Source organism: Barbus barbus (assembly GCF_936440315.1).
Source record: "Barbus barbus genome assembly, chromosome: 21".
NCBI lineage: Eukaryota > Metazoa > Chordata > Actinopteri > Cypriniformes > Cyprinidae > Barbus > Barbus barbus.
This window is the reverse complement of record NC_136749.1, coordinates 17,893,841-17,907,454: the sequence shown is the minus strand read 5'-3', so window position 1 is coordinate 17,907,454 and position 13,614 is coordinate 17,893,841. Positions and strand designations below refer to the sequence as shown.

At 36.9% G+C, this 13,614-nt stretch overlaps 3 protein-coding genes across 3 annotated transcripts; 1 reads left to right on the top strand and 2 right to left on the bottom strand.

Annotated features, from left to right (window-relative positions):
- Positions 1-116: 116 nt before the first annotated feature.
- Positions 117-3,466, bottom strand: LOC306887573 (acyl-CoA-binding domain-containing protein 7-like). Its single transcript, XM_079445407.1, has 4 exons — positions 3,365-3,466; positions 2,483-2,600; positions 2,322-2,384; positions 117-2,115 (listed from the first exon to the last, which is right to left on the bottom strand). Exons 1-4 carry the CDS (start codon positions 3,374-3,376, stop codon positions 2,042-2,044), a joined length of 267 nt encoding a protein of 88 aa, XP_079301533.1. The 5' UTR covers positions 3,377-3,466; the 3' UTR covers positions 117-2,041.
- Positions 3,467-4,254: 788 nt separating this feature from the next.
- On the top strand, positions 4,255-5,605 carry LOC306886829 (ribonuclease P protein subunit p38-like). Its single transcript, XM_079444157.1, has 2 exons — positions 4,255-4,360; positions 4,471-5,605. Exon 2 carries the CDS (start codon positions 4,488-4,490, stop codon positions 5,316-5,318), a length of 831 nt encoding a protein of 276 aa, XP_079300283.1. The 5' UTR covers positions 4,255-4,360; positions 4,471-4,487; the 3' UTR covers positions 5,319-5,605.
- On the bottom strand, positions 5,451-12,875 carry LOC306886828 (glycylpeptide N-tetradecanoyltransferase 2). The gene is made up of 12 exons (XM_079444156.1): positions 12,664-12,875; positions 11,787-11,904; positions 11,560-11,704; positions 10,673-10,791; positions 10,476-10,567; positions 10,233-10,349; positions 9,919-10,089; positions 9,693-9,801; positions 9,329-9,499; positions 9,068-9,235; positions 8,773-8,910; positions 5,451-7,112 (listed from the first exon to the last, which is right to left on the bottom strand). Exons 1-12 carry the CDS (start codon positions 12,774-12,776, stop codon positions 7,092-7,094), a joined length of 1,482 nt encoding a protein of 493 aa, XP_079300282.1. The 5' UTR covers positions 12,777-12,875; the 3' UTR covers positions 5,451-7,091.
- Positions 12,876-13,614: the final 739 nt, after the last annotated feature.

The following is a 13,614-nucleotide window of genomic DNA, read 5'->3' as shown; positions in this document are numbered from 1 at the left end:
AAACATGGCTGCCTGCTTGAACAGATTTCAAAATACAGGTTCTGCAGCAACTTCAGCGAGCAGCGAATGAATTAATCAAATAAAAGCAGTTATTGTGAATGAATAACACAAAAAGTGCTGTTATTAATTCTTTATTAATTCTTATGTGTGTGGTTACAACAAAATCATTATGTTCAGAAACCTTTTGAAACTTACAGATTGATTGATTGATTGATTGATTGATTCAAGTATAATCGGTCACGAATGTCATTACATTTTCCTTAAGAAAACTCAATTTGACATAAAACATCCATTTTCATGAAGAGTCCGAATGTGTGACAAAAAAGTATTTTGTAAATAAAATAATATCAAAATAACCTTTAATTCAGAAATTGAAAATAAGTTTATCATAAAATGTATTTAAGCCATTTTTGTTAGATTTACTTTCCTTAATGTACTTTTTAATACCTTAAATGATCCAGACAAGAATAATGACACTGTCACATCATTATATATGTATATATAGTATATACAGTGGGCAACTAAGTATTTGATACACTGCCGATTTTTCAAGTTTTCCCACTTACAAAGAATAAGAGATCTGTAATTTTCATCGTAGGTACACCTCAACTGTGAGAGACAGAATATAAAAAAGCAAATCCAGAAAATCACATTGTATGATTTTTGAATAATTAACTTCCATTTTATTGCATGAAATAAGTATTTTATCACCTACCAACCAGCAAGAATTCTGGCTCTCACAAACCTGTTAGTTTGTCTTTAAGCAGCCCTCCTATCCTCCACTCATTACCTGTATTAATTGCACCTGTTTGAACTCGTTACCTGTATAAAAGACGGGTCGTGGCTGGGTCTTCCAGCATGACAATGACCCCAAACACACAGCAAGGGCAACTAAGGAGTGGCTCCGTAAGAAGCATTTAAAGGTCCTGGAGTGGCCTAGCCAGTCTCCAGACCTGAACCCAATAGAAAATCTATGGAGGGAGCTGAAACTCCATGTTGTCCAGCGACAGACCCAAAACCTGAAAGATCTGGAGAAGACCTGTATGGAGGAGTGGGCCAAAATCCCTGCTGCATTGTGTGCAAACCTGGTCAAGCACTACAGGAAACATCTGACCTCTGTAATTGTAAACAAAGGTTTCTGTACCAAATATTAAGTTCTAGTTTTCTATTGTATCAAATACTTATTTCATGCAATAAAATGGAAATTAATTATTCAAAATCATACAATTTTTTTTTATATATTCTGTCTCTCACAGTTGAGGTGTACCTACGATGAAAATTACAGATCTCTTATTCTTTGTATGTGGGAAAACTTGAAAAATCGGCAGTGTATCAAATACTTATTTAGGATTATATATATTGTGTTTAACAAAACAACTTTTTCCCGAAAAAAGTTTATAAAGGGAAATAATTAAATGGGCATATAAACTAATTATTGAATAAGTAGAAATTAAATTAAAAAAGTTAATTTAAATAACTATTTCCGCCTGTTTGATTTACTCAAGAGTTGTCTAGCATCCGCTCCTGAGTGCTGATTTTTCCCTGATTTGGCAACACCTAAGGCCTGGCTTTGGCCAGATTTCCACATCTTGCATTCTGCATCCGATCCAAAGAGCTGTTGTGACGACTACGCTTCAGTGAGCACACTGAGAGGACAAAAAAGCTCTTTGTGTGTAAGGGCACAATTACTGGTCCTCAAGCCTGAGGACTCTGCTAATACTAATGAAGAAATGCATGAAAACTCCCTGCAGAATTTAATATCGTGTCAAAATATATTAAATAAAGAGGAGAGCTTTACCATATTTGACAGCTTTATTTAATTACAAGATTATATTCTTACATCTTTAGGTCTCACCTGATTTGTAATGAGATAGAGTTGAGTGGTATCTCTATGAAACCATGTGAATTATCTTTTAATCTAGATCTATGTTAATCTATATCGCAAGAAAAAAAAGGTAAAAAAAATAGATTAATGTTTTAATCTTACAGCTTTTTCATAGTGAAATTTTAATATCTACTTAAAACTAGATGTTTTCCCCAATCACATTCCATACTTTTCAATGGCTTCCTTGGCTAGGGAAATATAGGCATTCATGGCATCTTCATTTAACATGCCTGTTGGAGAAAAGAGTGAGGACTATATGAATCAAGCCATCATCAGAAACATTTAAAGGAAGGGGCTCATATATAACTAGCTGAGTACAAATCTGAATACAATTTAATGTATTGTAATGTAACAATTTAATATGGCATTCCTTTTAACTGCTCGAAAATAATGAATATATTGAGGGAAAAGGAGGATAAAAGCTTTTTTTTCTTACCTTTCCTTGAATTCCATGCCTCCCATTTGGCTTTTCCTTTCAAATCTGTAATTCCAGGTTTGTCTGCACAAAACAGAACATACAGATTTGAACTATTAGATCTAAGCACCAAGCTCAGATATGGTTTAATACAAATATTTATAATGTTCTACAACAATTACCAGTATTAATGTCCCCAACAATGGTCTGCTTATAGAGGCCATACAAATCCAGCAGCTCTTGGTCTGTAGGTCTGGTCTTCACTTTCTTTACCTTCTCGGCATATTGCTCAAATTCCGCCTACAACCACAGAGATCATGATTTATTAATTATATATATATATATATATATATATATATATATATATATATATATATATATACACACACATACATACACACACACACACACATATACATATATATAATTTTTAAAGTTTTTATTTTTTTTGCTGTGATCCTATAACAATATTAAGCTCTAATGTGTATCAGCTTATATTGGGAAAAAAGTGTCACATAGTCTGACCCATTCTGCCCCACTATGCACATTCTTAATCACTATGCATCATGCATTATTCTCAGACTGTACGCAGTTATTGTTCAGTATCACAACGAACTAATAGTTTTGGTGCCTCTTTGTACCCATATAAACCTACAGGATATGAGTTGGCATTTGAGAGACATTCTCAATGCTTTCATACGAAATGAATTGTATACATCGCGCGACTTTTTGCCAGAGCAATAATAAAGAGCAAAATGACGTAATACATTCACGAGCGCACATCCAAGCTGCAGATGAAAACGATCCTGATATCTGGATGCGTAGCCTAACATGCGCCTGAGCGCACGACGAGAATAAAAGGAGCTTTTGCGTGTACAACTAAATCTAATGCAGCATTATATTAGGGCATGCAATCTTTAAAATCCTACCTATATATATTCAGCTGTGGAGTTAAAGGAATATCCAAACGTTTTGTTATTCATGCATTACATCTCATCAAAAGCAAGGAACGTGGAATTGAAAGAATAGAATAGAACTACTCAAAGAACAGTGCAGATAAATACCTTCAAAGTCATTTTCTTCGGCAAGTACTGTGCGGCTGGGCGCGTCAGCTAGAACGTAGCGTAGATGCACTGATGAATAGAGTTTACGATGATCTCCAGTGCGCTGAGGTGGAGCTGAGCGCTGATTGGCTGATGGGACGTCCGAGGGAGAAACCCAGTGAACTTCGGCTTATTCTATTTCTATGGTGAAACTATTCATTCCAGCCTTTAGCTTTCACGTACAGCTTTACGTAACACGAGATCCAGAGTGATTTTATTTTATTTTATTTTACCAGCAAACAATGGGTAGACATATATCTGTTTTCTGGTTATATAATACAAACAAAGCAACTTGTTTTAAAACCAAAAATTTGATATAAAATGTATTTATTAAGGTATAGCTCATATAGGCCTATTTTTGACTATGTATTTAGTTACTTTTTCTTGTAGATCAAACAATGAATGTTACAATAATAAAACACAGTGCTCACCAATATTAGGAAAAACAAAACAACAATGCGGGAAAATATAAATCACGTATAGTTCGCTAAATAAGTTCAGTAGCAGTACCAAAATAAACAGCTGTGTCAAGACCATAATAGAGAATTTATTTTGATGTATTTATATTTATATAGATCAGTTGTCAGGACACAAAAAGCACAGTTTACATAACTAGTCTCTCTCTAAAAATGCAGTTTTAGAAGGGTAAATTCTAAAAAAAACAAAGAACTTTTAATTTATTTAGATAAACTTATAACAATAGTTCTATTTATATAATTAATAATAATATAAATTATATATTTTGTTACTCAAAATATTTATTAGCTAAATTTGACAAAAAGGCCTGTGCCACTAGATCCAGCCACTAGATGGCAGCGTAGATTTTAGAAACCTTAAACGATTTATTGTGTGACCAGAAGAAAACCTTCAAAAACAACATGTCTGCGCCCGGAGAAATGTGCACACGCTTTGAAAATTAGACCCTTTATAACGGGTGATTTCAGGTTATTTTATAAGGTTTGTATAACTGCTGATAATTATACGTCTTGGTTCATATAAAATAGTTTTAATGTAATGTTGCATGCCTCATTGAGCTTATTATTATTAATGCTGAATTTTGCTTAAAGGCATTTTTCCAGAAAGAATGTCTACCCCAGCGAAAGGAGCGACGAAGAAAGAAAAAAAGAAGCACATACCAGTGAAAACGTCACTGAATAGCCCATACAGCAATCACTGGAGTCCACTGGAAAGAGAACACAAGCATTTCATACTGAACACACTTAAAGTCAAACTATCCGCCGTTGGGCTTCAGAAACAACGAGTCAATAGGTTTCGCGAGTGGGGAAGCAGAAGAAGGTCGAGAAAAAAGGAATCAAAACCCACTGAGGAACAAAAGCCAGCTCCCGACCCAGCAGAGAGCGTACAAACTCCCTCTAAGCCCACCGAGCCGTGCTGGAGCAACCCGGCCGTGAGGAAACAGCTGGCCATCGGCATCAACGAGGTCACCAAAGGCCTGGAGAGGAATGAACTGAGTTTGGTGCTCGTGTGTAATTCGGTAAAACCAGCACACATGACATGCCATTTAATCCCGCTGAGTAAAACCAGGTCGGTGCCCGCCTGCCAGGTACCCAGTCTGAGCGACACCCTCGCGGGGCTGCTGGGTCTCAAGTGCGTCCTGGCGCTGGGATTCAGACGCGGCACCGAGGTGTTCGAGGATGTGGTCCGCGCGATCACACCCGTGGTTCCGCCGCTCAGCGTGGCTTGGATCCCCACGGATTCCACAGGGGAAGCCGAGGGAAAGCAGAGCGATACAGTAAAGGGGCAGAAGAGGAAATTAGAAGAAAGGTCGGATGAAGCCAGTGACGCTTCTCCTTTAATCCTCCAGCCTCTAAAAGTGAAGAAAATCATCCCAAATCCTACGAAAATCAGAAAACCGAAAAAGAAAGGAAAGCAAAAGTGCTTATCTAGTGTTTAACCTGTGCGCCATGAATGCAGGATACTATAGTGTTTGGACAGATGTGGATCGTTTAGTATATTTATATTTTCTTCGGTTTATGTAATGGTTATGGAGAGGAAATAGACCGAGATGAATTCTGTTTTATATTTTGGATGCTTTTATTCAGTCAAATATCCATGCTGGTATACCTTGATGTATATTTTTGACAATTAGATATTTGTGTGGACTGTCATGTTTTACATGGTGCTGGTACTTATTCCCATCAGTTCCAACCTGCAATGGAGTTCAATAAAAATACTGTCTTCAGAAAGAGAAAGCTGATCATTTAAAACTACACAATTTGACATTTAAAAAACAACCTCTCTGAAATAAGGCAAGTACTTCGGGTGTTCTCACCGTAACCCATAAGTTCTTAAACCATACAGATTGGAAAAAAAGTTTCATGCTCATTTCATACAGCAAGCCTTAGAAAAAACATACGCAAACTGACATTCGCAAAAGTTCCCTGGACGTTACTGAATGAAACCACCGGTTGAAATGTGGAACTTTGAGAGGAGTACCTTTCTTTTTAAGCATGTCTGGATGTGCGCTTATTTAAAAGCAGATTGTAGATTCAGATACATTAAAGCAAACCATGACAAGATAAGCTGTATTAACACAAAATCAGCTTCTGCTGTATTATAACGTTGTTCACATTTCATTACGCCTCACCAGTGTTTGTAACTGAACAGCGAGCAAGCTGTCCTGACCGCATCACCAAAAGCATTGGGAGAAATGCTTATATCAAAATGACAATGCACACACGATTGTTTAACTTTCCTTGTGCTTAAGTATAGCAAAATGACCAGGGCCTGATCGCAAATGCACCATTTGAACGAGGTTATGGTTTGACTGCAAAGAATACTGACAGAACAAATAAAATGGAACATGTAACTTAAATACAATTCTAAATATCAGAATTGCTTTACTAAAATGGTAATAACTTAAAAACACTAAATGGTAAAAAACAGAAATGGGTGGGAAAAAGAAGCTACTTAAGGTGTGACAATCATGTCTTCTTGAAACAAAATGTAAATTAATTCACATTCAAAATTCAAAATGTTTCTTTTGGACACACAAAACCTAAATTAACATATTATTCTTAAAAATGCACCTCAGAGCAATCTGGCCCTTTTATAAACAAATTGATGTTGTGCTTCAAAATGCAATACATTCTTCCACACGGTTAACCATTTACACTCCCCCCTCCCTCCCCTCGCACAGACAGCAGGAACTCCAAACGGAATATGACTTTAAAAGCAGCTCCATAGAAAAGACTTTGGATTTCGACCCCCCGTTCCTGTTCCAATGTAAACCTCACAACACATAATAAATATCTGGCATTAAATGTACAGCTTGCTAATTCACACAAATGTATCAACAGTCCTTCATAATACAAAACAAACGAACAGAAAGACAAAAACAATGGAATTAAACTTGTTCTGTGAGAGGATACAGACTGCATGTTAAGGAAAATAAACGAACACTACGTGTGTGTATATATGTATGTGTGTGTATACAGCTTGTGGATGTTTGACCTTGATAAATGTTTCTCACATTCTCGGAGAGAGAAAGACAAAGAGAAAGGAGGGGAGACCCCTCAATAACTGGAACGAGACCTAAGAGAGCTGCACAACATAACTCATTCACTTTGAATGGATGTCAGTTTTTCCTCTTTATATTGACTACGTCCAGGTCAGAGAATTTGAGATGGACCTCTCGATCAGTCTGCATCCAACACAAAGCAGCCAGTTACTGTAAAACAAGGCCAACCTGGGAAGAATGGAGAAGTGAATTAAAATGCACTCCAATATTTTAAATGGTAATGACTGATTATCATCATGTATTTAACATTTATATAGCTTACTTTATATTTAAGAAATATTTCATTACTAATATAAAAAATGTATATACTGCATAGAAATAATATGAAACTTTTTAAGCTGTGTTATCCAATGTTATCACTTTTAATGCTGGAGCACTGCGAAACTAAAATGAATTTTAAAAAAAAACTTATCTAAAAGGTAGTGTAAGGTCACCCAAGCCACTAAGTATTTTAAGACTTTACATGGAAATGTTTCTTTACCAAGCATTTAACTATCAAAGCCCATTGCTGTCATAAAAAATAAATAATTAATATAGTACACAATTATGACAACCAAAAACATATGAAGGGTTCATTTGCAAAAACAGAACTCCATTTTTAATTCTCAAAAATTATGTTTTTTCATTGTGCATTCCAATTAATCTCAATCAAACTGCAGTTGGGTTATTTAGATTAGGTTAAAAATAACAAAAAAAATACAGCTAACTAACAATAAAACACAAAAACATGATAAACATGATTTTTGAAAATGTATCTTGTTTTGTGAGAAGAGGTTAAAGGAGTGGTTGATTGCGATTTCACTTTTTTAACGTTAGTGTGTAATGTTGCTGTTTGAGCATAAACAATATCTGCAAAGTAATGAAGCTGAAAGTTCAATGCAAACAGAGATTTCTTTTAAAATTCTGGCAGTTTAATGCCTACAAATACGGCTCGTAGGGACTACAACAAGTTACGCCCCTGGGAAGATGCAACAAAGGGGGCGAGGCCAAGCTGTGCTGCTTTATAGACGAGGAAGAGAAAATTAGGGGTGCATGTAAAAATCTATTCATATATGAATCACAATTCTGTCTTCTAAGGATTCTAATGGATTCACAAGTTTCAAAATCAATGTTCTAAAACAGCGGTTCTTAATACTGTTGCTCGCGACTTCCCGCTCTGCATCTCTCTCTCTCTCTCTCATATTCAGATCATCAGCTCAGTAAATACACTCATTTTCACATTGCTATGAGAAGCGTTATACATGGACGCGTGTGTGGTTGCCATACCGTATTAAAGCTTTAATCAGAATAAAACCGTATATTAAAAGCTAAAATAGTAGCATTTACAAATAACAGCGCATCTAAAAGTATGAGGCCTACCATTAAGAGCTGTGCTTGCACAGGTTCTGCATGATGCTCTTCACTAATATCCTCTGTGTCTCAATCGGGCTCAAATTGATAAGCAATATAGACAATGCCATTGTTTACAATATAACCGGAGCGCATGCACTGAACTGAGGGGCGGGACGTTCAGACAAGCACTAGAGGAGGTTTAGCCAATCACAACACACTGGACCAGCTAACCAATCTGAGGCATTCACTTATTTCTAAGGGAGGGGCTTCAAAAAAAGCAGGAAATGATCAGCGCGTTTATCAGAGAAGGGAAAGAGCGGTGTGGAATAAAGCTAAGTTATGTAAAAAATTATGTGGTTTTTTTTTTAAACGAAACATTAACACATGTTAGACTGCACCCCATAAACAATCAAGCCTAGAAAAAAACAGTCAACTACCCCTTTAAGCATCAAAGCTAGGATGTAAAGACTTAAAACAAAACAAAACTGAATCTTACTTTCTCTGCGTCCATGGGAGGGCACTTCCAGTTGTACAGATAATACTGCAGGTTACCATCACCAATCCCAAACTTGAGCTTTTCCAAGAAATTCTTATTGTCCATTAGATCCAGCGCATTAAAAACATCAAAACCTTTCTGATGTCCAGAAACATCCCCCCCAAAAAAAGAAAAAAAAAAGAGGGAATATGAATTACAATATATGGAGACATAGTAATTAGTCAGTCAACAAATCATTAGTAACCATCTTAGGTTAATGAGCTCTTTGTGTTTTGTGCTTCTGATGTGTTTGTACCTGTTTGGCTAGGATGAGAGCATCATTCATCAGGTCTATGAGTGGCGTCTCTGTGTGGACATTGTAAAAGGAATAAGCAGCCTTCAGGCTTTTGTGCAGTGGATGATGCATCACTGTGGATGGCAGGGTGTAGAAACTGATGAAGTCCGTTAGCATCCCGCCAGAGCCCTTTCAATAGAGCACAATAAGGGAGTAAGAATATGAAGATAAACATGATTAAATATGATCAGCACATTTATAGATGCATGTTGCCACATGTACCTCGACTACATAAGTATCAATGATGTTCTCCTGTGGTAAAAACCAGTGCTTAACCTCCTCTTCCCCCATGACAGGCTGCAGGTGGAATTGGCTCAGGTGTTTCTGGAGCAATGCTGTCACCTGCTTCACATCCCCATCTCCCATCGGCCTCAAACCAGGAGTACGAGTGCTCTAAGGAAAAATACAGAACAAAATCATAGAATAAAAAAAATTACCCAGGAAAAAAAATAAAAAATATATATATATATAATTATTTTTATATCATATAGGTTTGGAACAATATAATGGTAATTTCTGGATGCACTATTCCTTAAAGAGTGTCATTTCTGACGAATACTTATTTTGAAATGACAAAACGGCTTACATCAGGTATTCTGTACAGCTTCATTGTCCGTTGTAGTGTCATATTTCTGCTGAGATGGGAAAATTTAACCTCCACAAGCTTCCTGGGGTTTAGAGAGCGATGCCAGTATCTGTGAAGATACAGATAACAGGTTCAATCTCACTGAAATGCTTCAAATTAGCATCTAATAACACAAATTAGAGTAATTAACATAAACTGATGTAGCAATCCAGTTAAGATTTGGTACCTGCATGTAGACACAGGTTTGGGCAGGACTACACCAGCAGTGTATACAGCCTGGAAAATTCCCTCTAAATTGACCCGCCGTGTGATCTCTCGGATTAGTACAGGGGCGACACGCTTTGAGCGCAATTTTTTATGCACACACAGGAAGTTAATCTCCACCATCCTCTTCAACCTTTGGATGCAAAGAGAATTAGTGCTATAGTAAGGACTGGAACAATGAACAATTCGCAAAATTTGCAAACACAATTGGTAAAACCAGCTCAAGAGTTTCAAGCTTCTGGTGCAGGCACTGATGTGATGTGGCCTGATACTCACGTGTCATAGATGTGGATGTCAGCAGGAATAGCACTGATGAACCCAACCAGCTTCTTATTGGACGAGACCCTGACACCACAGTGCCACTGGGGCAGCCAACCCGGGGGACGTAACGCCCTAACAATGAAAGACAGCAAAAAGAAACGCTCACACATCTCACCCTGCATGCAGTGCAATGCACTACACTAAAGCTCTCATCTTAAATGGGTAGAATATGATGCAAAATATCAAACAATAGCTTACCATTTCAGAAAGTTAGGAGAATAGTCAAATCTAAACATGTTGTCATCGTCCTCAACATAATTTTCATTCAGCAAAGTGTATAACTCCTTCAGCTAAATGCGAGAAAAGAGAAAATACTATGATTTTGTGTACATAGGGCTAGTTTATCTTTAAATTAATAGTAAAATACAAATTATTGTTTTCATTCATGCACATACCACTTCAGCATTGCTAAGGTCCAGTGTGTCCCACATAAAGCCCTGTGGGAGAGAATATGGCTCTTGTCTGATATTTTCTTTATCAGGCTCAATTGGCCCATGAGTTGTCACCACCTCATCTGCAAAGAAACAGAGGAAGCTCTTTAAATCTTTCAATGTTGTTTATCTAAAAATATAATTGTAAAGCAGGGATTCTCCTTTTGACCTAAAATATTTTCTTGAAGGTCCCAATTCACAGCATAGAGGATTTGTATCAACCAGTTGTTCTGTTCTATCTGACACAAATAATATTATAAAACATTTCAATTTTAAATAAATTGCTGTTGAAATGATTCACAGAATCCTGAAAAAAATCTATCAGTTTCCACAAAAATATTAAGCAGCACAACTATTTCCAACACTGATAATAAGAAATGTTTCTTAAGCACCAAATCAACATATTAGAATGATTTTTGAAGTATTATGTGACACTGAAGACTAGAGCAATGGCTGCTGAAAATTTTGCTTAAGCATCACAGAGATAAATTACATTCTAAAAATATTTAGATAAAAAAAAAGTTATTTTAAACTAAATAAATTTCACAACATTACTGTTTTTACTGTATCTGCAATCAAATAAATTCTGCTTTGGGGAGCATAAGAGACCTGTCTGAAAACAAAAAAAATCTTACCAACCCCTAACTTTTGAATGGTAGACATCTTATTCTTGTGCTTTCATTCATGATTCTGAGGTTGTGTTTTCTGAATAAATCATAAGTCGATTTGCTTGTTGAATACAACACTGTTTAAGGATCAGTGTAACGTTAAGATTCTTACTGATTTGCCAAGCACTTGCCAAATTGCTTACATTTGCAATCGAACGCGTGCAGAGGTGACGTATGACTTACTGAGTTTGGGCACGGGTTGAGTGTCCCAGAACTGGTACTTGTGCTTTGTGGCCTCATCTATGTTTTTGGCTGGACCTTGACAGGTGGACAGGAGCTCCATAGCTCTCTGAATGTCCTGCAGTTTCTGCATTGGAATGGCAGGGTTCTGGTACATGAAAAGAGGGAAATCAGTCTGTTTCTTTATTTCTTTTCTCTCTCTTTTTTAAAACACTATACAAAGCAGAAACCTTTATCTCCTGAGAATCAGAGGCAGAGTCAGACTTGGTTCCTCCAGAGCTTGGCTTCTCCTTCTTTCTCTTCTGTTTCTTCTTTTTCTTCTTTGCACCAAGATCACCCCCAGGACTCCTTAACAAAACCACAACACCTTTCAAATGCCAGATAGACCTTACTGACAACGTGTAGGAGCTTTTTATGGGATTCAAAGACAATAGCAGGTGAAAGTGTCAATGGGTTCCTGTTATAACAATAGCCTGGAGGGTGACTGCCAGAGGAAAAACCATAAAAACAAGTGTCAGTCTCTTCATGGAAGCAGGTCAAACTTCATAAGGCTTTCCTGAGGGATGCAAGTCTGCCTGACAACAACAGACAATCATCATCCTCGGTCTCCGAGCTGACAAAGATGCTCGACTGCAATGCTGGTCACTCAGCTCATAAAGAGGATCAAGCGTGTTTGTATTGTTCAGAAGACACTCTAATGAAACCAGGTGGATCCTTTCCACTCCTATTATGTAAATATGAAGAACAATTGCAACTTAAAAACCAAACAGGCTAATAAACGTGATTAGAAATAAAGTAGAGAAGCGCATGGAGGAGTTGAACATTAATGTCGAGCTAGCTACAGCTAACTAATTTGATTCAAACGCTGTATTAAGTAAATATCGACAATTATCTGGGCTATTTTCTAATGTTTATATATACCGCTACACATCCATCATGCAATTAACGAGCTATTATATTAGCCGACTCGTTAAAAATGCACAAATTCTCCTCCTGGTTACCTGGTTGCTAAGCTAACCGTTTGTTTACATCTCTGGAGCAGTTAAACAGCGACGGGTTGCCGCGGCTAATACTCGCTCAGACCGCAGCTCTTTAGCGCGTGCTCACCCCTGCATGTGCTCATTTTCCTCCTCGTTGTCTCCGTCGATGCCGCAGGTGTCCTGGTCGTCCAGCTCCAGGCTCTGCTGGCTGGCCGCGGACTCGCTGTCCTCCGCCATCATGGATGAATGTGCTGCAAATCCTCACGACAAAACCATGCAATAAAAACCACGGAAAACAGCACCGTCTACCGATTATTGGCACTAATAGCCCATGAGAGTGTAAATGGAGACCAGGACAGACCAACGTGATGTATATTTTTAAATGCAAATATTTGGTCAGTTGATTGCATTTAAAAAAATAAGCTTTTTTTTTTTAAATGATAAATAAAAATAATGTTTATAAAAGCACTGTTTGGACTAGAGGTTGTAGGAAGAATGTGACTGTATCTGATGTAATTGATCGTGAGCGTCAAACAAATGGTCAATATTATTAGACTTAAAAGTGTGATTTCAGTTAAAATTGCTCAGGTTTACAGCAGTCTGGCTTACCCTAACCAAAACTTATTTTTATTTGACAAAATGTGTAATAGCATATCAACCGAGCTGGGTAGATTGCTTACAAATTATAGTCAAATTGTTTTGTAATTAAGATTCAAGATTTGTATTCGTCACATACACAATTATACAGAGTATAACCAGCAGTGAAATGTAGGTCAGGTCCGCTCCAAGGACAGTGCAATTATATAGAAAACAAATATCAAGAAAAAGATAAGTAGAAAAAAATAAATAATAAAATAAAATAAAAGATAAAAAATATATATATAAATGTGCAGGTCAGTATGTTGTTGACTTAAATAGTAATATAAGAGGAATGTGCAAAAAAGTTGTACAGGGTATTTAAATAGCAGCAATATGAGGTAGAAAAAATTATGAATAACTTATTGATATGGTGATATTTACATGGAGTCAAGTGATGTTATGACACAGAGTTAGAGTTTAGGAGCCTGATGGCCTGGGG